The following is a 20995-nucleotide window of genomic DNA, read 5'->3' as shown; positions in this document are numbered from 1 at the left end:
TCAGCCAGCCTGATAAATATGACCAACACCAGCTTCCGTATGTATTATGTCACAGCACAAAACCTGATTGTGATTCACATTCGGTGAGTGGCCAGGGATGTGCTGAGGTGGAGAAGGGAGATTCCCTCTGCAGTGCGGATTGCTTCCTTCAACCTAGGGAACTGCAGAGGGTGATTGACTCGATACTCAGTCAGTGTTGATGCCTGACTGTTCCAGACAGCAAGAGCTGGTGATGTTAGCAACCAGAAGAATGTAGCAATTACAACAGGTTCTTCCTATGTTGAAAGGTCAGCTGTAGATTTACCAAGTGACAACATTGAGAAATCAGTCACACAGGGACAGAGCTGAACAGTTTGAATAGGCTCAGTAAGGATCCAAGTCATGGGAGGGAGAGGGAGCATGAGTGCACACCTGCGTGTTAGTGTGTGTACATGTGCATGTATAGGGACTGAGAGCTCCATCATGAGTAGGTGTGTAACAGGAGCTGACTTCGCGTGTGTTTGTGTGTGTGTGCATGCACGTGTGTTTGTGTGTACAACTGTATACTTTACAAGGACTTAAGAGTCCCAGTAACGACTGGGTGGGTAACAGAGACTTAAAAGCTGATAAATCCCAAGGGAAGGGCTTGGAGATGTATCCAGGCCAGCTACTGGAGGCAAGGGAGATTTGACGGTTAGCAGGACAGACACAAGGTGCCAGATGACTGGAGGACGGCAAATATGGTCCCTTTGATAAAGAAGAACATCAGGAATAGGCCTCAGAATCTAACATCATTGTTAGGGGAGTTATCGGAAAAAGTTCTGAGGGACAGGATTAATGAAGGATATTCAGTGTGGCTTCTTTGTTAGAGGGAAGATCCTGTTTGATCCATTTAAGTGAATTTATTGAAGAAGTAATAAAGTGTGGCGGGGTGGAGATGCGTCTCTACCAAGGGAGGTGTAAGGTGCTCCTTCCCTCCGCTAGCCTGCAGGTCACCCTTACCGAAGGTGTAGCACCTGCTTTGCCCCCCCCCGACCCAAACAGACTCACCTGAAACCATGGGAGCAGGAGGTGGAGTCATACGAGCAGGTGGTGCATATCACAAGTTCTGGTTATGTGACCACTGACATCAGACAGACAATCTCTGAAGAGTATTATAATGGCTGAGGTCACCTGTCATATGAAGACAATGCCCAGAAGAAGGCAGTGGTAAACCACCTCTGTAGAAAAATTTGCCTGGAACAATCACGATTGCCCACGTCCTACGACACGGGACATAACGAACGAACGAATAAAGTGTTTCATTGAGACTAGTGCTGTGATGCATTCTACATGAACTTCAGTAAAGCATTTAACAAAATCCTGCATGAGAGGCAGATCCAAAAGGTTAGAGCCCATGGAATCGAGGGCATTAAATGCAAAAATGGCTTGACGAAGGGAGACATGGTGTGATTGTGAAGGGTTGTTGTTTTTTTTATGATTACAAACTTGTGACAAAAAATTGATGCTGGGACTTTACTTATTAATATTTACACTAATGATTTGGATATGAGTTTATAGGACGTGATTAGTAAGATTGCAGATGATTACTGGTGTTGATAGCAGGGAGAGTGTTCAGGCTACAAATAAATATTCACCAACTGAAAAATGGAATTTAATCCTGATAAGTGCAAGGTGATGTACTTTGTGAGGACTCATAAAGGTGGGATAGTGAATGGTGGAAGATAAAAATATAAGGGAGGACATTAGCTGTGCAGTGTTGACCAGATTGTCTTTCTGCTGACAGATGTTGGCCACGCTTCTGATCACCAGGCAGATTATCTTGAACATGAAGGAGGTTCTCCAGCCACTCTTCTACGAAAAGTACAAGCAGGGAGACCTCACACTTCAAGCACTGTCCAGCACCCTGAGGAATCTGTTCAAAAATGTCCCGGACCGGTTCAGAGGGGAAGGGACACCTCCGGACAACCCGGTCGAGCAGGAGTCTGAAGAGCTGGCCATTGATCAGGGCAATGAGAAAGGGGAAACCAAGTGTGAGAACGGGGCGTGTGGAGCACCTGAAGAAGAGGAGGAGCAGAGGGAGGAGGATGGCGACGAGGAGAGTATCCTGGACTGTGGGCTCCGGCTCTCCAAGAAGGTCAGCTTCGCCGGGGGTGGCCAAGGCCCCGCCAAGGAGGAGAGGAGCTGTGAGATGGAGGGCGTCCTGGATGGCATGCTGATGGAGGAGGGCAGCCCCATCCTGGTGGAGAGAGGCTCCGAGGGAGGACTCATGTTCGAGCTGTGTGAGCATGACGCAAAGATTGAGGCAGACTACGGTCACATTGCAGAGGAGAACAAGGAGCTGAGCGTCACGCTGAGACAGAGGAGGAAGGACAAGAACACAGAGCAAGGGGAGGACACCGAATCTACAGCAAACAGGCTGTCCTGGATGGACCCACCTGATGACTATGAAGACGCCCCCCTTACACAAGGAGAAATTGAGAGCTTAATGCAGAAATATGAGGTTAGTCCGTATTCTCAGTTGTGATTATATACCATCAGTTAGAGAGCAGACCTTCCAGCATATTGTACACTTAGTACTGGAATCTTTGTCCTGCTTATATACACACACACTGCTACACAAGAAGAAATTGAGAGCTTAATGCAGAAATACGAGGTTAGTCCGTATTCTCAGTTGTGATTACATACAGTCAGTTAGAGAGCAGACCTTCCACCATATTACACAAGGAGAAATTGAGAGCTTAATGCAGAAATATGAGGTTAGTCTGTATTCTCGGTCGTCATTATATACAATCAGTTAGAGAGCAGACCTTCCACCATATTGTACAGTTAGTTAGTGCTAGAATCTTTGTCCTGGTTATACACAAACACACATGAAGTCTCCATTATATACAAACAGTGCTGGGTCTCTCAGTCCTGATTATACACACACAGTTAGTGCTGGGGCACCAAGGCTGCATTATATACAAACAGTGTGGGAAGCCTCAGTCCCTGTTATACACACATAATTCAAATTTCACAATGAATTTATTATCAAAGTGCATATCTCTGAGATTCATTTTCTTGCAGGCATTCACAGCAGAACTGAGAAATTCAATAGAATCAATGAAAAACTACACACAAACCAACCAATGTACAAAAGAGAACTAACCGGGCAGATAAATAATGCTGAGATCACGAGTTGTAGAGTCGTTGAAAGTGAGTCCAGTCCGTAGGTTGTGGGATCAGTTCACAGATGAGGTGAGTGAAGTTATCCACACTGGTTCTGAAGGGTAATAACCTGGTGGTGTAGAACCTTCCTGATAGCAGTGGCCTGGACGCTGGGGGTCCTTGACGATGGATGCTGTTTTCTTGCGGCAGCGCTCCTTATAGATGTACTTAATGATGGGGAGGGCTTTTTCTGTGATGGACTGAGCTGTGTCCATCATTTATTGTAGGTTTTTCTGTTCTTGGGCATTTGTGTTCCCATGCCAGGCTGTGATGCTACTAGTCCGGATACTCTCCCCTGCACATCTACAGAAGTTTGTCAAAGTTTTATATGACATGCCAAATCTGCACAGACATCCAAGAAAATAGAGGTGCTGGCGTGCCCTCTTTGTGATGGCGCTCACCTGCTGGTCCCGGGACAGATCCTCTGATATGATAATACCAAGGAATTTAAAGTTCCCAACCCTCTCCACCTCCGATCTCCTATTGAGGTCTGGCTCATGGGCACCCAGTTTCTTCCTCCTGCAGTCAAGAATCAGCGCGAGGGCCTTGGACAGGGGAAGGGGCAAAGGCAGGTTACTGGCTCCTTAAAACCAGTCACTTTGAGCAGGTGGAGCTCGACAGCCATGCTTAGCAGCAAATTTAGAGAGGAAAAGCTCTGATCAGAAGCCGCCGCTGCCTTGCGGTATACCCTCTCAGGGGAGAAGGCTTTGGGAGTTAAACCCCAAACAGCAATCTAGAGCTGAGGTCTGTAAGGAGGCCGTAGGTTGAATTGAACACTGATGGACAACTCCTGCAACGCCGTTGGTGCCGAATTGTATCGGTCTCTGCCGTACCCATCAGCTGCGTGGAGAGGGGGAGCAACATGGGCAACAGCTTGCTCTCCATCTTGTACTGCCGTGGCTTGCTTTGTCACGTAGACATCTGGGCCGCAACCTCCATGGCCTACTCTGACCAACGGAGGGCCTCAAGGTCTTCGCAGTAGCTCTCCAATTGCGCCCTCTGCTGGAGGAACTTGGTGCCTGCTTTTATCGCTGCCTTACAGAGAGGACAACTGCAGGATTACAGTTTAATGTTTAAAGTCTCTGCTGTTTGCTAAAAGATAGCCAGGGCTGCTATCCAGTCCAGCTCAGTCCATCACAGGCAAAGCTCTTCCCACCACTGAGCACATTTACCGGGAGCGCTGCCACAAGAAAGCAGCATCCATCATCAAGGACCCCCACCATCCAGGTCATGCTGTCTTCTTGCCGCTACCACTGGGCAGGAGGTACCCCCCACCTGCAGACTCACTTTCAAGGACACTACAACATGTCTTCTCCAGTATTTATTTATATTTGCTTAATGTATCTTACACATTGGTCACTTGTCATTCTTTATATATGTATAGTTTAATTGTGCAATTCTTTATTTTCCTGTAAGTACCTGCCACAAATGAAACTCAGGGTACTTTATGGGGATATATACATACTTTGATAATAAATTTACTTTGACTTTGACTTGTAAAGGATGGACTACAATGACCGGATAGCTGGAGTTTACAAGATGTTTAACCAACACCATCCTGGTCAACAGCCTGAACCCTTGCTTTGTTTTCTCCTTTCTATTTTCGGTACATTGTTCTCCCACTTCCTATTTCTTTCATTCTTACCGATGGCATTGTTGATTTATATACATAACCTGAGTCATTACTGAGATATCTCTGCACAGTCAGGCATAATCTACCTGATTTTCAACTGAGGATCTTTCTGCCACCTGGGCTGATTGTAAATATGCAGCATCTTGTCATTATTCTGAATGAGGGTGTGGGATTGAGATTCAGATTAGGTCATACAATGAAACTCCTTGCTCACAAGAAGCTCATAGTGTAAACAGTATACATGGTAATAATAAATATGAGTGCCCAGCAGCAGAACGGTGCAAAGATTTTAGAGCAAAAAGAAATGTTAAAGTGACAATTACTGAGTGAAGCAAGTTTTCCTAAAACTTGAATACCTGGAGATCCTCATTTTGCTGTTTAAGGGTATAATTTGACCACTCTAATTGCCACATGCAAAGATGACAACACTTCAGAAAGTCTTTCATTCACTGGGACATATCCTGAGCTGATGAAAGACACTTTTAATTCAAGGGTTTCTTTAAAAATACTTTTAATATAGAATACTGAACCGGACTGTTCGCTAGGCAGTTTTAAATATGTTTATATGCCAGTACGCCAATGTTCGCACAATAAGAACTTCACTCATTCCAAATATAGTCCTCTGAGTAAAATAATTCCAGTGTCAGGAATTTGATGATAGGAAGCAGAGCTGATTCCACATTCCATTTTCAATCTGTTGTTCATTACACCTTGAGTCTCAATGTACAAATTGAAATGTTTTTTTTTTAAACATCCAATTATTTCCTGAAACTGCACCACAATACTTCCCAGCATGGGGAAGGCCAGTTAGTTCACCATGCCTGTGCCATCATTTGAAAGAGTTATCTTCACTTTTCTTCCTACGAGCTTTTAAAGTTTTCCCTCATAACCATTCAGGAATTCACTTTTAAAAGTTCGAATTGAATCTGCTTTCTCTGTCCTTACTGAGTTTGTCCAAAGGCTGTGTTTTGAGGAAAAGGAAGTTTTGCAATAATGTGTCACTAAGGAATATCCCAAGTTGCTCTACACCCATTGGAGTCCTTCAGAAGGGTAGCTTCTATTACTTTGCAGGAAATATAAATACTGAGCAGCACGGAGCAAACCTCCACAAACAGCAATGTGATAATGACCAGACAACACACATAAAAGTTGCTGGTGAACGCAGCAGGCCAGGCAGCATCTCTAGGAAGAGGTACAGTCGACGTTTCGAGCCGAGACCCTTCGTCAGGCCCGAAACGTCGACTGTACCTCTTCCTAGAGATGCTGCCTGGACTGCTGCGTTCACCAGCAACTTTTATGTGTGTTGCTTGAAATTCCAGCATCTGCAGATTTCCTCGTGTTTGCGTTTTTAAAATGACCAGGCAATTTTGTTTAGTAATACAGTGTCCTAGAACCTCCTCTGTCTCTCAGTGAGAAGAACCCTGCTGTTCCTCCTCTTAAAAAGGGTCTATTTTAAATGATCACTTGAGGCCTCAGTTTGACAGCGCCCCAGTGTGTGCTCCATCCCTACTCAGGCTGAGACTATCCGTCTATGTCCTTACGTCTCCAGAGTTGAAATTAAATCACCTTATAAGTCATGAAAGGTCCTGCCTGGGCACACTGACTCTAGGTTGTGTTGTAATCCAACAAAAAGAGATATTTCCAAAAATGAGGGGGTAGAGGGTGGAAGGGAGAAGTGACTGTACAAAATACTCAACAGAGGAGTGTGTGTGTGTGGAGGGGACAGATAATGACGACTGGGGAGAGCTACCTACATATTTAGTAAGGATTGAGACCTGTATCACACATGCTGCTTCACTATTTTTCCTCCCTACTAACCTTTCCTGGCCAGCCGATGGTGTAGTGGCGTCAGCACTGGACCTCGAGGCAGATGGTCCCGAGTACAATTCCGGCCGGTCCCAACCTGGGCAGCAGCAGTATCTGTGCAGAAGAAAGGCTTGGCAATCTACTAACGTATCTTGTCACGAAAACCCTATCCATAGGGTCACCATGTGTCAATGGCACTCAACAATGAAAATCTCTCCCACCCTTTTCCCAGTCTTGTATTTTCCATTTCATTATTCTCCACTCTTCTCCTTATTGTTGTCTCATCCTTCCTCTCTCCCTTTCTTGCCTTTTCTTTCCTTACTGTGTCTGGAGTATACCATCTCAACTCTCCCTTTCCTTCCTTCTAGCTTGTTCTAACTAATCAATCTCGCCCCTTCTCTGATTCCTCTCCATTTCTCTTTTCTTTTCTGTTTCCCTATCCCATCCCACTCTTCCACTCTCTCTCTCCTGCCCCCCTTCTTCCTTTTTCCTAGATATCCCTCAATCTAATATCCCACCATTCCAAATCTCTCTGCACTCATGACTGTGTGGCTAAGCAGGGCTTAAATGCCATTTATAAATTAATAGATGACATAACTGTTGTAAAATCTCAGATGGCGACAAGGAGGCATACAGAAATGAGATGGATCAACTGGTTGAGTGGTGTCACAATGACATCACACACAATATCAGTAAGACCAAGAAATTGATGGTGGACTCCAGGAAGGGAGAGTCAGTAGAAAACACACCATTCTCATTTAGGGGTCAGTAATGGAAAGGATGGACAGCTTTAAGTTCTTGGGTGTCAATATCTCAGAAGATCTACCCTGGGCCCTACTTTGTTTGGCATTTGAGGAGATATGGTATATCTACAGATGTACCATGGAGAGGGTTCTGACTGGGTCAGTCACAGCCTGGGACGGAGGTTCCACTGTACACGACCACAAGGGGCTCAGGAGGTTTACAGAGTCAGCCAGCTCCGTCACGGACACAACCCTCCCCACCATCCAGGGCATTTTCATAGAAGGCATGATCCATCACTAAGGACCCTCGCCACCCAGGACATGCCCTCTTCTCATTATGACCATCAGGGAGGAGCTACAGTGGCCTTAATGATTCCCTACCATTGAGTGCATCTACGAGGGATGATTGATAAGTTCGTGGCCTAAGGTAGAAGGAGTCAATTTTAGAAAACCTAGCACATTTATTTTTCCTACATTTACACACTTAGTCCATTGGTCATGGAGCATGCGGATCACTGCTTTGTAGAAGCCGGCGTCTTGGACTTCCAGAAAGTGGTCCACGGCAAGGGTGATTGATAAGTTTGTGGCCTAAGGTAGAAGTAGACGAGTTATTAACTTCAAACTTTCTGCATTTTCACTCAAAAGAGTTGAACTGCACGTGCATATAACGAGAGTGGTATAACTCATCTCCTTCTACCTTAGGCCACGAACTTATCCATCACCCCTGCTGTGGACCTCTTCTCCACGCTGAGGCTCAGGTAGTTGTTCTTGCACCATTTGACAAGCCTCTCTAGCTCCTTTCTGTATGCCGGCTCATCATTGTTGCTGATGAGGCCAACCACTGCTGTATGATCAGAGAACCTGATGATGCGGTTTGAGCTGGATCTGGCTGTGCAGTCATAAATCAGCAACGTGAACAGCAATGTGCTGAGCACATAGCACGGAGTGGTGGGAGGGTGGGGATACCAGTGCTCAGTGTGTTGGAGCATGAGGTGTTGCTGCCAACTCAGACTGACTGGGGTCCTTCTGTCAAGAACGCCAGGATCTAGTTACTGAGAGGGGTGTTGAGCCCCAGTGAGGACAGTTTACCCACCAGCCTCTGAGCTGAAGTCAATAAACAGCATCCTGGCGTGTGAGGCATCATTTTCTAGGTGGGGCAGGATGGAGAGGAGGAGTGAGGCTATGGAATTGTCAGTGCACTGGTTTGGTCATAGCCAAACTGGCAAGGATTCATGTAGCTGAAATGTGGGATTTTATACAATCCATTACAAGCCACTCAGAGCACTTCATGATTGTCGAAGTCAGTGTCAGTGGGCGGTAATCGTTTAAGCCAGTTACCACTGCTGTCTTGGGCACTAGAATGATGGTGGCTGCTTTCAAGCCTGCAGTTACAATGGACTGTTTCAGAGAGATATTAAAGATGTCCATTAAGACCTCTGTTAGCTGGCTTGCGCAATCCCTCAGCACTTAACCAGGTATGTTGTCCAGCCCTGCAGCTTTGCGTGTGTTTACCCTGGCTATGATCATCATCACCTCGGCTGTGGCCAGACACGGTGCCTGTTCCTCGGGGGGAGAAGGGAGCTTTACCTGATGTCACATCATTCCTTGCATCAAATCGTGCATAGAAGACATCGGGCCTATCAGGAAGGGAGGTGTTGCTGTCATTAACACGTAGGGTGGATTTGTAACCTTTTATGATTTGTGTACCTTATCACATGCGCCACTTGTCCCTGGTGCCACAAAGGTGCCTCTGAATTTTCTGTGCATACTCACGCTTTGCCTTCCTGATAGCATGAGGGAGCGCGGCTCCTACTGACCTTAGAGTCGTTCTGAAGGCAGCAACCCAGATTTCTGAATAGTCCGTGAACTCATGAACTCTAACTCATTATTCCTCTTTTTTTGCACTATTTATTTATTTTGTAATTTATTGTAATCTTATATATTTGCATTGTACTGCTGCCACAAAGCAACAAATTGCATCATATAAGACAGTGATAATTAACCTGATTCTGATTCATTTAACACTTTCTATTCATCCTTCTTTCACCTCACTTTTGTTCCTCCATTCTCTCCTTTTCTGACACTTAACTTCCTTTCCTCTTCAGGACACTTTCCAGGACTACCAGGAGATGTTCATCCAGTTTGGGTACGTGGTACTCTTCTCCTCTGCCTTCCCCCTTGCTGCAATGTGTGCCCTCATCAACAACATAATTGAGATCCGCAGTGATGCCTTCAAACTGTGCACGGGATCCCAGAGGCCGTTTGGCCAGAGAGTGGACAGTATTGGCCAGTGGCAGGTAGGGCAAATATCTGCACGTCCATTTGATAATGCTTTCCTTGAGTATAGTTATGACATTCGCAGTTTGCCTGAATACATACGGTGATGGATGTTTCTCATAATATGCTATAAACAATTTGATGTCGTATAGTCCCACTGATGTGATAATAAACCAGGTTTTCTTCTGCAATTTAGAGTCCCTTGCCCTGGTGTTTATGTTGTAAATGTGACTGAGGACCATTTTTCTGTGGTGATTGACCATCTGTGGCTATGGAGACCCTAATATTCCTGTACCCCCTGGGCCGAGGACAGATACCGAGGCTGCCTTTCTGCTGAGCTCCATTGTTCATTCTTTCTCCACAGAACGTGATGGAAGCCATGGGAGTTCTGGCCATCATCGTGAACTGCTATCTGATTGGTCAGTGTGGACAGTTGCAACGCCTATTCCCATCGCTCAGCTCAGAGATGGCCATTGTCCTCGTGGTCATTCTAGAGGTAGGGGGGCAGCACGGGGTGAGAGGTGTGCAGGGATGATTCAGGGCGATGAGGAGCAAAGATGGATATCAAAGTGTTACAGTGAGGGGTGTGAGACATATTTCTTAAAATCTGTTGTATATCAGAACATCATGGTGAGGGGTGCAGGGTAGATCAGATTACTGTCAGAGCTGCAAAGAACAGTAGTGGTTTATATTAGCGTGTCACGTTACCATAGAGGGTTTGCTGGTATGTATCTGAATTAGGTGCATTCATATATTACTGTATGGTGTATATCAGCATAACCATAAGATACAGTAGAATGAGGCCATTTGGCCCATTGAGTCTGCTCCACCATTTCATCATGGCTGATCCATTTTCCCTCGTAGCCCCAATCTCCTGCCTTCTCCCCCCCCATATCCCTTCATGCTCTGACCAATCAAGAATCTATCAACCTCTGCCTTAAATATACTTTATACTTTATTGTCACCAAACAATTGTTACTAGAACGTACAATCATCATAGCGATATTTGATTCTGCACTTCCCACTCCCTGGATTACAAATTGATAGTAAATATTAAAAATATAAATTATAAACCATAAATAGAAAATAGAAAAATGGAAAGTAAGGTATTTCCAAAAAAACCAAGATACAGGTCCGGATATTTGGAGGTTACGGCCCAGATCCGGGTCAGGATCCGTTCAGCAGTCTTATCACAGTTGGAAAGAAGCTGTTCCCAAATCTGGCCGTACGAGTCTTCAAGCTTCTGAGCCTTCTCCCAGAGGGAAGAAGGACGAAAAGTGGGTTGGCTGGGTGGGTCGTGTCCTTGATTATCCTGGCAGCACTGCTCCGACAGCGTGCGGTGTAAAGTGAGTCCAAGGACGGAAGATTGGTTTGTGTGATGTGCTTGGCCGTGTTCACGATCTTCTGCAGCTTCTTCCGGTCTTGGACAAGACAACTTCCATACCCGGTTGTGATGCACCCTAGAAGAATGCTTTCTACGGTGCATCTATAAAAATTAGTGAGGGTTTTAGGGGACAGGCCAAATTTCTTTAGTTTTCTCAGGAAGTAAAGGCACTGGTGGGCCTTCCTGGCAGCAGACTCTGCTTGGTTGGACCAAGTCAGGTCATTTGTGATACTGACCCCGAGGAACTTAAAGCTTTTTACCTGTTCCACTTGCGCACCACAGATGTAAATAAAGACTTGGCCTCCACAGCTGCCTGTGGCAATGAATTCTGCAGATTCACTATTCTCTGGCTAAAGAAATTCCTCCTCATCACCATTCTGAAAGGACAGCCTTCTATTCTGAGGTCATGTCCTCTGTTCTTAGACTTTCCCACCATCCTCTCCACATCCACTCTGTCAAGGCCTTTCACATTTGTTTCAATAAGGTCACCCCTCATTTATCTGAATTCCAGTGAATAGAGCCATCAAACACTCTTCATACAACAAGCCATTCAATCCTGGAATCATTTTTGTGAACCTCCTTTGAACTCTCACCAGTGTCAGCACATACTGTCTAAGCAGCCCAAAACTGCTCAAATACTCCAAGTGAGGCCTCGCCAGTGCTTTATAAAGTCTCAACATTACATCCTTGCTTTTATATTCTAGTCCTCTTGAAATGAATGCTCACATCACAATTGCCTTCCTCACCACTGATTCGATGGGTAAATTAAACTGTAGGAAATCCTGCACAAGGACTCCCACGACCCTTTGCACCTCAGATTTTTGTATTGTTTCTCCATTTAGAAAATACTCAACCTTTCATTTATTCTACCAAAATGTATGACCATACACTTCCCAACACCGTATGCCATCTGCCACTTTCCTTGCCCATTCTCCTAATCTAAGTCCTCCTGTAGCCTGTCTACTTCCTCAAAACTACCTGCCCCTCCACCTATCTTCGTATTGCCTGCAAACTTTACAACAAAGCCATCAATGTCATCATCCAAATCATTAACGTATAGTGTAAAAAGAAGCGGTCCCTACACAGACCCCTGTGGAACAGTACTAACCACCGGCATTTACAGCATGGGACGCGACGTATGTGCGGGATATTCAGATGTTACCGTGTGGGGCGGGGTGTCTCTGAAAGTGTGCCGCAGTATTTGATGTGGAAAGTGCCAAATGGTTATAGCAGGGTGTATCAGTGGGATGCGGTGAGCCTAGTGTGACAGCAAGGGGTTTCACCAGTGAATTGACTAACGGTTTGGGTTTGTTTTCGGCAGCATTTCGCTTTCCTGTTGAAGTATGTGCTCCAGATCGCTATCCCAGATGTTCCCACCTGGGTGGCTGAGGAAATGGCGAAGCTGGAGTATCAGCGACGGGAGGCTTTTAAGGTAATTGTAGTGGGCGTAGGGGAAGGTGGTAAATGTTCTGTTCCGGAGCCGCAGGGGTTGACAGAGGCTCCGGGACGGGACAGGACAGGACAGGACCGGGACGGGACGGGAGCTCCTAACGCTGTTCTTCCCTCTCGAGCAGAAACACGAACGCCAGGCACAGCAGCGGTACCAGCAGCAGCAGCGGCGGCGGCGGGAGGAGGAGAAGCAGCGGCAGGAACAGCGAGAGAGCGCGCAGAGCCGCCGGGAGCGAGAGGCGGGCCGGGAGGAGGGCCGGGCCGGCGCCGCGCCCTCCGACCAGCCCCAGGGCCGCTCCGGGGGCAGAGCCAAGACGGCGACGGCGGCGCCCAGCGACAAACCGAAGCGGCCCAGCTCGCTGCTGGCGTCCAACAACGTGCTGAAGCTGAAGCAGATCATCCCGCTGCAGGGCAAGTTTCTGTCGGGGGCCGGTGGCGGCGGGGGGACGGCAGGCAGCGGGGCGGGGGCCAAATCCCCGCAGTCCCCCACCGGCAGCGAGAGCAAGCTGCCCGGCTTCCTCACCTTCAGGTTCCTTAAATCGCCGGCGGACGGGCGGAAGGAAGGGACAGCCGAGAAGGTACAGTCGCCCACCAAGCCCTTCAACCCGGGCAAACTCTTCAACTTCGGCAAGTCCGACTCCAACAGCAACGGCGCCGCGCCGCCCCAGCCCCAGCCCAAGGCAGCAGCAAGCGGGAGCGCCCCCGGAGAAGGAGGCGAGAAAGCTCCCGCCAGCCGGGCTGACCTGAACGGGCTGCCGGAGGAGACCACTGCCCCTGGCCCGGAGTCTACCAGCCCCAAGCGTTAACTCAGCCCGAAGGGTTTGTAGCCAGCTGGAGGTGTCTGAAACCTCCTGCAGATTTCCCTTCTCTCGTTATTACTTTGTAAAAAATAATAATATTCAGGGATAGAAGTCTGTATTTGAAAAACAGAATTCTCATCATCTTCAGGTTTTTATACAACATGGTTGGGGGTAGACCCTTTGATTTACCAATACCGCAATCTGCTTTTTTAAGTTGTCCACGGACACTGGAGACTTTTGTGTCAACCTTCCCATCTCGGCAGGTCACGGTAACTAGAGGGACACGATCAATCACACAAGCCACGTCTCACTTTGCATTTTGCAAATCAGGCAGAAGTCCCAGTGAACCCGTCCACGACCAGTTGTATAAAAAAGTTGCATTTGAACCCCTTTGTCACCATTTCAAGGTGGGGAACAGGTGTCGCTTCTGTAGAGCGTGTGGCCAGAGCTGCCACCAATGGGTTCCTGGGTTTGCAGAGCCTGGCTGTCTGCCCCGAGTCAAAGGCAACAAACCTCCTGGAGATTTCAGACGGGAGGGGGAATTGGGACTGTGAAGACTTCATTTCACTGGTTAGGTAAATAATGAAAGTATTCGATTGACGTTTGAAAGGCATGATGGCGAGAGGCTGTTTCCTCAGGCTGGAGAGTCTAGACCAAGGAACAACCTCAGGATAAGGAATCTGTAATTTAAGGTGAGGTGGCAATTCCTGTAGCGGATGGGTTGTAAATCCTTAGACTTTTCTGCTATTGAGTGTTCTCCAAGCTGAGAGCAAATGTTTTTTTATGTTTTGGGTAGTAAAATGGATGTAGAGGATTGATTACAATCTTGAATGGCAGGCTTGAGGGGCTGAATTGTCTCCTGTTATATATGGTGGCCTTGCATATTATACTGTTTGTGACTGCAGGAGCAAAGGACAAAAGGTTCAGGAGAGCCTTGGGTTGCTGGCTCCCACTGGGTGTAGGCAGATACCATATATTTTTTGCACACCACCACAACACCACCTATTCTCCTTGCATCTGTCCCCAGTATTTTCATAACTGTGTTATCTTAAGTGATCAAAAGATATAAAGAAAAAGAATTATAGGATCCCCATGCAGGACTTTCCTCCATTTTGCAGCACGGCCTGGGAAATATTTAAAGTATTATCGTTTTAGAGAAGAGGAATATTGGGCTCATTAAGGAAATGGATGGACTACTGGTGTCAGTAGACGGTTCCATTTGATGGATCACACTTTGTGAGCATGCCAAGCTGATGGCTGAGAATAACACGGGAATGCTGTCCTCCGAAAGGAACATCAGGCTTTCCCATTCATGGGACATTGGTTACCAGGGATGGGCTAAGAGGAAGTCATTCTGTTGTGTTCAATGAAACTTAAATTTATCAGGGATCGGCACCTTGGCAAATTGAATAAGTGGGGCTACAGATACGGCTTTAAAGAAAAAAAGAGTGGTCAAAAGGTTCGGGTGAAGGGAAAACTGCATTTAAAGTGAAAGCAGTTTGGGTAATGGTAGGCGAGTCAGTAATTATGTACCATCACAAACAAAACTGGGAGGAGTTGCATCGAAATGCATAGACAGTGTAACAAGGATGGCAGATTAAAGGTATAAGTAATAATGATTTTGATTTAACGGGCTTTTCTGGGATATGATCATGCAGCAACCGAGGATGGGAATTCCAGCAAGTTTGTTTGGGAATTGGAAAGGAAGGGCATGGAATGTGGTCCTGAATAATAAAGGATTTCACAAAGGCAGTAGGGAGAAATGATCTGGCTCAGAAGTAGAATCGGTGTAGTTGGGATAAGAGATGAAAAGGTACAGAAAACACAGGTAGCAAACGAGAAAATCTGCAGATGCTGGAAATCCAAGCAACACACAAAATGCTGGAAGAACTCAGCAGGCCAGGCAGCATCTATGGAAAAAAGTACAGTCAATGTTTCAGGCCGACGCCCTTTGGCAGGACTGGAGGGGAAAAAAAGCTGAGGAGTAGATTTAAGGAGGGGGGAGGGAGAGAGAAACACTAGGTAATAGGTGAAACCTGGAGGGGGAGGGATGAAGTAAAGAGCTGGGAAGTTGATTGGTGAAAGAGACAGAAGAGTTAAGTGACCCAGAATACCAGTTATACACAGTGGCCACTTTTTTAGGTACAGGAGTGGAACCTGGTCTGGTCTTCTGCTGCTGCAGCCCATCCACTTCAAGGTTTGATGTGTTGTGTATTCAGAGATGTTCTTCTGCACACTGCTGTTGTAACACATTATTTGAGTTACTGTCACCTCCTGGTCAGCTTGAACCGGTCTGGCCATTCTTCTCGTCCTCTTACATTAACAAGCATTTTCACCCACAGAACTGCCGCTCATTGGATTTTTTTTTGGTTTTCCGCGACATTTTCTGTATATTCCAGAGACTGTTGTGCATTTAGATTCTAAGAGATCTGCAGTTTCTGAGATACTCAAACCATCCCATCTGACACCACCAATTATTCTACAGTCAAAGTTACTTTGATCAATTTCTTCCCCATTCTGAACAACAGCTGAACCTCTTGACCATGTCTGCATGCTTTTATGCATCGAGCTGCTGCCACATGACTGGCTGATTAGATATTTGCATTTGCAAGCAGGTGCACCTAATAAAGTGGCCACTGAGTGCATTTTGGAGAGTTAAGTGATGAGATGAGCTTGTAGAAAAGCTAATACAATAACATGGAAGAATTTATTCTTCATAAAGACTGAAAGTTGAAGGAAAATATTAGAGACTGGATTTGGTTTAGTTTACCAGAATGACATGTCATGTAGAGTCAACGAAGGAACAGCCCACTGTAGTGTTTCATATAATGAACTGAACTGAATTAGTAATCTTGGAGTGAGTGATTACTGAGGGGAAAATATTCAGCATATGATTATTCAGATTATATGGCATTCAAGTCAGAGATTTGAGCCTTGAACTTAAAGCTAGTTACATAGTTATGAAAAAAATGTGTAAATCTCTGATTAGGCTTTAGCTTGGGAATTGTGGTCTGGGCTTCATATTTTAAGGATGACAAGAACTTGGAGAGGGTATACTTGAATTTTAGCAGAAATGATGGTTTGTTCTTAGAAGAGAAGATTTAATAATAAGGTTTTTATGTTTCAATAGGTTTTTGTAGATTAAATAATAACAAAAGACTTCTCCTTGCTATCACAGATTTTAGATCATCTGCAAAAGAAAAATGCTGTAAAGAATTTTTTTCACAGTGAGCCGTGATCGGGAACCTGCTGCTTGAAAGAGCAACGAAACACGTTCAGTAATAAATTCCTAAGTGAATTGCATAAATACTTGCAAGGAAAAGTTTGCAAGGCTATGGGGAAAGTCCAGAGTGAACAACTAAATCAGAGTTGGCACAGACATCATAGGCAGGATGGCCTCCTGTGGTACTAAACGACTGAGAAATATGTTCAGAGGATCAGAAGCTTTATTGTAGAAAGCTAACTACAAAATCAGAAAAACATTCAAGTCTTTGCTGCCAAGTAACTTCAGGTCTTCTCCCACTATTCTTTCTCCAATAATGGTGCAGTGATAAACAGAAGCAACACAGAAGTAGGCCTTTTGGCCCATTGAGCCTACACTGCTCACTATTTATGCTAATCTTATGTTAATTCCATTTTATTCACCACCCCACATTCTTATCAGCTCTCTTCACCCCCCCCCCATTTCTACCACAGATCTAAACACAAGGGATAGGTTTTACATAGGTTAATTAACTTACTAATTCACATATCCTCCTTATGTGGAAGGAAACAGGAGAGAACCCATCCAGTCATGAGAATGTGCCAGCTCCATGCCCCCAGCTCCTGAGATCAAGGTTGAACCTGGGTCTCTGGCACTGTGAGGCAGCAACTCTGCCAGCTGTGCCACTGTGCAACCACAAGCCTTGTATCTTTCTTGAGTGACAGTATGGGAAGCATTAAGATACTGACTGCAAAGACAGCATAATAGCACACATTGAGATGAGGTTTTACTAGACAGAAGAGGGTTTTTAGGATATAATCATGTCTGTTCTCCCTATCCGTTCCCTGTACCACTGTGTGTTCCCCTTTATGTTAATTACAGGAAGCCCTGGTCTGCAAATCTGACCTTTTATGAGTTTTAAACTACAAATCAAACCCAAGTATTACTACACCATTCCTGATGAGAATAAAGTTGATAGAAATAGTGTAACTTTACACTTCAGACTGAAGTACTTACTATCCTTTATCAATATATGGTGAATGTGGTTTCTTATGGTTCTATATATAAATGTATATAAGCATGTATAATGGTCTGTGCACCAAGAAACACTTTCAGCATATATGTTTAAAGTGTTCCAGTGTAGAACGGATTAAATATATCACTTGGATCTAAATGGAAATGCTTATATTGAATTTTGTATTAAATGGCACCCTGTGTTTATTGGGTAAGGGAATTACTACAGTAGAATTGTGCCCTCTGGTGACCTCCCATTCCGTTCACCTTTCCAAGAAAGGATTTGCATTTAATAGTGTTTCTTCACAACCTCAAAGCAAGCCAAGACTGATTTTTAAGGGTGAATTCTTGCTAGAATAAAAGCAGCACTGCAATATTCCACAACCATCAACTAGGTAAAGGTTCAATTTTTGAGTAATGCTGATTGTGGAATATTGGCTCAGATGAATATGGAGATGTTGGAAATATTCAGCAGGTTGAACACAATCTATGGTGAGAGAAATAGTTAATGTTTCAGTATTATGATCTCTCACCATATCAGTCAGGAGACAGAGAAAACTCTTGAGAATCTCAGGGTCTTTTATATCTCTCTGAGAAGACAGCTGGAGTCTCTCTCCTGAATGATCAACAATGTTGCTGCAACTTGGGCTGGGATTTTTCTCAAGTCCTGAGAGAAGTGAACCCACAGTCGAGTAATCTACTGAGCCATGGCTAATATTGGTGTTCGAAGATACAGTCAGTTGAGTTCAGTCTACTTCAATAAAGCTGCACTTTATGCCCACTGCCACATTGTTTGGAAGTACTGTCATCACGGTGGCTAATCTATAGTGAAATCTCATTGAAAAATTCTCTCCCTGTCCATTCCAGTTAGAAAGACAAGTTGAAAGGTCTGAACCTAACAATGAGAGGCAAGGGAATAAAGAGCGGAAATTTAACTTCAAAGTGGCCTTAACTGTAAAGGGCACGTGAGCAAATTAGTTCAAGCAAGGCATGCATCCTGGCAAACAGTCACAGAGTTCCCTGTTTCTATTGTCTCATTTTATTCTTGTCAACATTTTGTGAGCTTTGTTCTTTAACGTGAGATTCTGTGCCAAAGTACACAAGAGGCATTACAGGTAGAGAGAATCACACTCTCAGCAAACTTTAGAGATGATTGCAGCTCTGCTCCTTGGGATTTAGTTCTGATCTATTTCACCTGTCTTTCTCTTGTCCTGCTTCCAATAGATGTTGCTTCCCCACTGAGACTTTGCCAGAAATAGTATTGCTGAACACAACAAGCTATTCAGCCACAGCAGCCTTGCATGCAAGTTCAAACACCTCACTCCCACCACACTTAGTAAGCAGTTCTGTAAAAGGAAAGTGATTTAAAATTTTCCCTGTTTGCAGCCTGTGAAGATAGATGTGACGCACCAAGAGCAGAGTTTGGTGTCAGGCCAGAGCACTCCTGGTTTTACTGGCATTGTTCCGCACTGGGAATTCTCTCAGTAACTGAGCTACTCCCTTTGGAATTGGTGCACAGATGGTTCTAGAAATAAGGACTGAGTAATCGTTCTTTGGAATATTCCTAAAGGGGCACTTTGCATCTTAATGACTTAGTATTTAATAAAGGAAGACACTTTGGTAACTATCACTTATAATACAGAGTAGTTTCTTACTCGGTGAGTTCGCATGTTGGGATACCCTCATATTTGAGAAGTAAGGGTTAGGTTGGCTGAGAATGGGAATGGAAACCAGAAACAACTGTTGGAACAGTACTGCTCAGTTGTCAGGAGTGGGACGAGATCCCATGATCTTCTAACGAGAGAATTCTGTCCCCAGAGGCTGAGCTGCCTGCCTGCCTTGCTCAAATATCTGCTGGAAGTTAGAGGGGCTTGTTTTCTTCCAGAACACTATACATTTTATTGGGCAGTTTTTAAAAAAAAATAATTGTTCAGAATCTGGAAGCACCAGCAAGGGGAGTGTTTATTTCTTGTTCTTGAGAAGCTGATGGTGAGCCACCTTATGGAACGGCTGGAATCCTCCTTTGATATTGGAGAGGGAGCTGAATGAAGGACAGTGCTATATTTCTATGTTGTGGTGTGTTGCTTGGAGAGTGGGGATGGGGTGGTTCTGATAGATGTTTGTGTTGCTGTGCTTGCTGCCCTTGTCTGACTTGACAGAGGTTACAAGTTTTGGAAATGTTGTTTTGGCAGCCTAGCTGAGTAGTTGCTGTAGTGCAGGGAATGAATAAAATGGTGGATGGGATAACAGCCTAGCTGGCTGGTTTGTCCACATGGTGGTGAGCCTTCTGAATGCATTCATCCAGGAGTGGTGTTTTGCAGAGAGGGGAATTGCACCAGGAGATGGGTCACACCACAGTCTATCCAGCCTCTGATCTGCCCTTGTAACCACAGTTGAGACCATGATGATACCCAGTGAAGGATTTAGTATTGTAATGCTACTGAAAGTTACAGGGTAGTAGGAAGTCATTTGTTGGGTCTTTTGAGGCATGAATGTTTCTTGTCACATATCAGCCTAGGCTTGAACGTGACCTAAGTCTTGCTCTATGCAGGTATGAATTGTTGCATTTGCTGTGATTTCTCAGTGGAACTGAACATGGAACAATCGTTAAGAACATCATTGTTCCCTTATGCTGGAATAAAGATTACTGATGAAGCTGACTGGGCCTAGGACACTGCCATGAGGTATCCTGTGGTTACACTCTGGGGCTGGGATGGTTGAATTCCAGCAATCACAACCTTTGAGGCAAAGTCCCAACCATAGGGATGTTAATATCCAGGGGCCATCCTTTAAGTGCTCCTGCAGTAAATTAGCATGTCACTATGTGGATCTGTCAACCTGTGCGACTAACCTTTGGAAATACACAAGAACAAAAAAGAAATTGCAGTTGCAGGAAGTTTGAAAATATTCAGCTAATCAGCCAGTATTTATGGAGGGAGAAACTAGGGAAATGTTTAAGGTATTTTACTTTTCATCAGCACTTGGAGCAGGGGTTCCCCAACCTTTTTTTATGCCATGGACTTCTATCATTAACTGAGGGGTCCATCAACCCCAGGTTGGGAATCCCTGACTTGGAGGACATTATAAAAGCTTCAGAGAAGGTGCAGGGTAAAGAGAACAAAGAGAATGTCTGATATAGGTTTGAGACCAAGAGGTAACGCTATTGGTGTCAGTTGACAGGAGCTGGTGAAGGCTTTTTCACCACAGCTACTCTTTTGGAGTAGAAAGGAAAAAAGGGAAAATGCTGGAACTGTGATGTGCAAAATATTGCAGTTGCTGGAATCTGAAATAGCACACTCAGCAGGTTAAATTGCAAGTTGATGGTCTGTTAGAACTATTTCTGACACAAAGTGGAAAGGCTGGTTAACTGAAATAGTTGAATTCAACTTTGAATGTTGATAACTCGACTGATGTTTTTTCCTCAACCATGTTTGGCCTTACAAATCTATGTGACCATTGAAGCCACAGTTAGTCCTATGAAGAAAGGCTGCTTTGAGG

General features: G+C 45.0%; 1 protein-coding gene across 3 annotated transcripts in view; it reads left to right on the top strand.

Annotated features, from left to right (window-relative positions):
- ano8b (anoctamin 8b) overlaps nt 1-17657 on the top strand; it is a 117691-nt gene extending 100034 nt beyond the window's left edge. For 2 of the 3 annotated variants that reach the window (XM_072244579.1, XM_072244580.1), the window contains exons 13-17: nt 1766-2482; nt 9477-9668; nt 10013-10144; nt 12354-12464; nt 12607-17657. In XM_072244579.1, the coding sequence (XP_072100680.1) occupies nt 1766-2482; nt 9477-9668; nt 10013-10144; nt 12354-12464; nt 12607-13287 (1833 nt within the window). In that variant the 3' untranslated portion in view covers nt 13288-17657. The remainder of the gene's footprint in view (nt 1-1765; nt 2483-9476; nt 9669-10012; nt 10145-12353; nt 12465-12606) is intronic. The other variant, XR_011883287.1, reaches the window with a different exon arrangement.
- Nucleotides 17658-20995: the final 3338 nt, after the last annotated feature.

Source organism: Mobula birostris, chromosome 26 (assembly GCF_030028105.1).
Source record: "Mobula birostris isolate sMobBir1 chromosome 26, sMobBir1.hap1, whole genome shotgun sequence".
Taxonomy (NCBI): Eukaryota; Metazoa; Chordata; class Chondrichthyes; order Myliobatiformes; family Myliobatidae; genus Mobula; species Mobula birostris.
Note: the sequence above shows the minus strand (reverse complement) of the source record. Positions and strands in the feature narration are given on the sequence as shown.